We start from the raw sequence: 2,775 nt of genomic DNA on the forward strand, positions 1-2,775 counted from the left end.
ACACTTGCCCCGTCTCTATAACCCGCGCCGCCCCCACTCCCATCTCTGGAACGCACTCTCTGACCCCAGGAAACTTTCCCCTCTCCAACCCTGAAAATCGTTCCTCCATCTCCATCTCTGAATTCTTAACGCTTTTCCCTTTTCTGGAACCTCTGAAATCTTTCCCAGTCTCTGTAGCCAGGCTCCTCTAACCAGTAAAACAACATTCCCCATCGCTGCAACCTCGTCTCTAACCTGTCAAGCACGTTCTCCTTCCCTTCACTCTGAACACTTACCTCATCTCTCACCCACAATCTTTAACTACCCCGTCTCTAACCCCTTCTTTAACGTCTGAAAACACTATAACCATCTCTGTAACCCACTCTCTGACTTCTGAACACACTTTCTCCATTGCTGTAACTCCCTCTCTACCCCCCCCCGCACCCATAGACCCCACAAACCACTGAACACGTTCCCTGTCCGTAAGCCCCAACCTCTGACCTCTGAATGCACTATCACCATCTCTGTAGCTCCCTCTCCGACCCCTCACCATCCCCCATCTCTGTAACACCCTCTCTAACCTCCAAAAACCTTCCCCGTCTCTGTGTCCCCATCACTAACCACTGGAAACTTTCCCTCTGACCTCTGAAAGCACTTTCCTATTTCCTGTAACCCCATCCCTAACGTCAGCATACTCTCCCTGTCTCTCTAACTCACACTCTAAGCTCTGAAAACATTCATCACCATGAGCTCCTCTCTGACCATAACAATTGTACATTACGATTTGTACTCGCTAGAATTTAGAAGATTGAGGGGGGATCTTATAGAAACTTACAAAATTCTTAAGGGGTTGGACAGGCTAGATGCAGGAAGATTGTTCCCGATGTTGGGGAGGTTCAGGACAAGGGGTCACAGTTTAATGATAAGGGGGAAGTCTTTTATGGCCGAGATGAGAAAATCATTTTTTACACAGAGAGTGGTGAATGTGTGGAACTCTCTGCCACAGAAGGTAGTTGAGGCCAGTTCATTGGCTATATTTCAGAGGGAGTTAGATGTGGCCCTTGTGGCTAAAGGGATCAGGGGGTATGGAGAGAAGGCAGGTACAGGATACTGAGTTGGATGATCAGCCATGATCATATTGAATGGCGGTGCAGGCTCGAAGGGCCGAATGGTCTACTCCTGCACCTATTTTCTATGTTTCTATGTCCCTCTACCTCTAACTCCATTTCCATTTTCTACTTTCCACATCTCTGTAACCCCCCTGTCAAACCTCTGGAAACAACTTTTCCCAATCTGTAACCTTCTCCCCTTCCCTACATTCTCAGTCTGTGCTACCCTCTCTCTAACCCTGAAAACAGTTCCCCCATCTCTAACTCCCTCTCTGTAATTCCAACATTCAGCTCCCGCCACTGAAACCCTCTCTCTAACCACTGAAAGTTCCCCCCCGTCTCTAACACATAAAGACTCTCCCCGTCTTTGTAACCCCCTCACTACCCTCTGAGACTTTCTGCGTCTCTGTAAACTCTTCCCCTCTGGCCCCCACACCCCTCTCCCGCGTCTGTGTGTGTGTGTGGCTGTGAGGAAGGATTTCTTACCGATGGCAGGTTCATGTACTGTTCCCCGCTGAGTTTCTGAGCAATTTGCTTCTTTTGTTTCTAAAGGTTAAGTATAAAAAATGAATGATAGATGGGTGGGAGAGAGAGAGAGAGTGTGACACAGATAGAGAGAGACAGAGATGGAGAGACACAGATAGATATTTAGTGAGACAGCAATAGACAGAAAGAGAGAGAGGGAGAGGGAGAGAGAGAGAGTGAGAGAGAGGGGGAGAGAGAGAGAGAAGGGAGGAGACAGAGAGAGAGACACACAGAGAGACACAGAGAAACACAGAGAGAGACAGAGAGACAGAGAGAGACACAGAGAGACACAGAGAAACACAGAGAGAGACAGAGAGAGACACAGAGACAGAGAGACACAGAGACAGAGAGAGAGAGACAGAGACAGACACAGAGAGACAGAGACAGAGAGACAGACAGAGAGAGACACACAGAGGGACAGAGGGACAGAGAGAGAGAAGACAGAGAGATTGGGAGACACAAAGAGACACAGAGAGGGGGAGAGAGGGAGAATTACAGAGACAATACTGACCATTCAAACAGCATTGAATTTCAGACCCGAACTCTGTGGAATTAAAATAGGGATATCCGTCAGCAGAGAGAGAGGGGGTGGGGGATGGGGAGAGGAGGGAGCACCACACTGCGGGAGGGGAGGAGAGGGGGGGGGGGGGGGAGAGGAGGTTGGTGGGAGCACTCACTTTTGTTATCTGTCTGTATATTCATTTCGCTGTTGACACCTGGAATGAAAAATGTTTCTGATTAGATATCGGTAATTAAATCAGCCTGTTGGTCAGCCTGGGCAAGTGGGGCCGAAGGCCCTGTTTCCATGCTGTTTCACTCCTTGACACTTGGACAGGTACAAGGATTAGAGGGATATCGGCCAAAAACAGGCAGGTGGGACTGGAATAGATGGGATATTTGTTCGGTCTGGGCCTGTTTCCACGTTGTAAGACTATGATTTTCTGTCGCTCATTCTGTACGCCTCTTTCTCTGTCCTCCTCCCCTTACTCTCTCTCTCCCCTCTCTCTCCCACCCTTATCAGTGTTCCACCCTCTCTCACTCCCCACCTCTACCCCCTTTCTCTCTCTATCTCTCCCTTTTTCTCTGTCTCTCACAAACACACACACACACCCTCCCCGCAGTCTCTCTTTCCCCTCTCTCCTTTCTCTTCCCCTCTCTCTCT

The 2,775-nt window shown here is 49.1% G+C and overlaps 1 protein-coding gene across 1 annotated transcript in view; it reads right to left on the reverse strand.

Moving 5' to 3' along the window:
* Window positions 1-2,368, reverse strand: part of LOC116983531 (scavenger receptor cysteine-rich type 1 protein M130-like) — a 26,264-nt gene extending 23,896 nt beyond the window's left edge. The window contains exons 1-3 of the mRNA XM_033037339.1: window positions 2,291-2,368; window positions 2,125-2,157; window positions 1,575-1,634 (exon numbers count right to left, since the gene is read on the reverse strand). Coding sequence (XP_032893230.1) covers window positions 1,575-1,634; window positions 2,125-2,157; window positions 2,291-2,315 — 118 coding nt within the window. The 5' untranslated portion in view covers window positions 2,316-2,368. The remainder of the gene's footprint in view (window positions 1-1,574; window positions 1,635-2,124; window positions 2,158-2,290) is intronic.
* Window positions 2,369-2,775: the final 407 nt, after the last annotated feature.

The sequence above is a fragment of the Amblyraja radiata genome, chromosome 18, assembly GCF_010909765.2.
Source record: "Amblyraja radiata isolate CabotCenter1 chromosome 18, sAmbRad1.1.pri, whole genome shotgun sequence".
In the NCBI taxonomy this organism is placed as follows: domain Eukaryota; kingdom Metazoa; phylum Chordata; class Chondrichthyes; order Rajiformes; family Rajidae; genus Amblyraja; species Amblyraja radiata.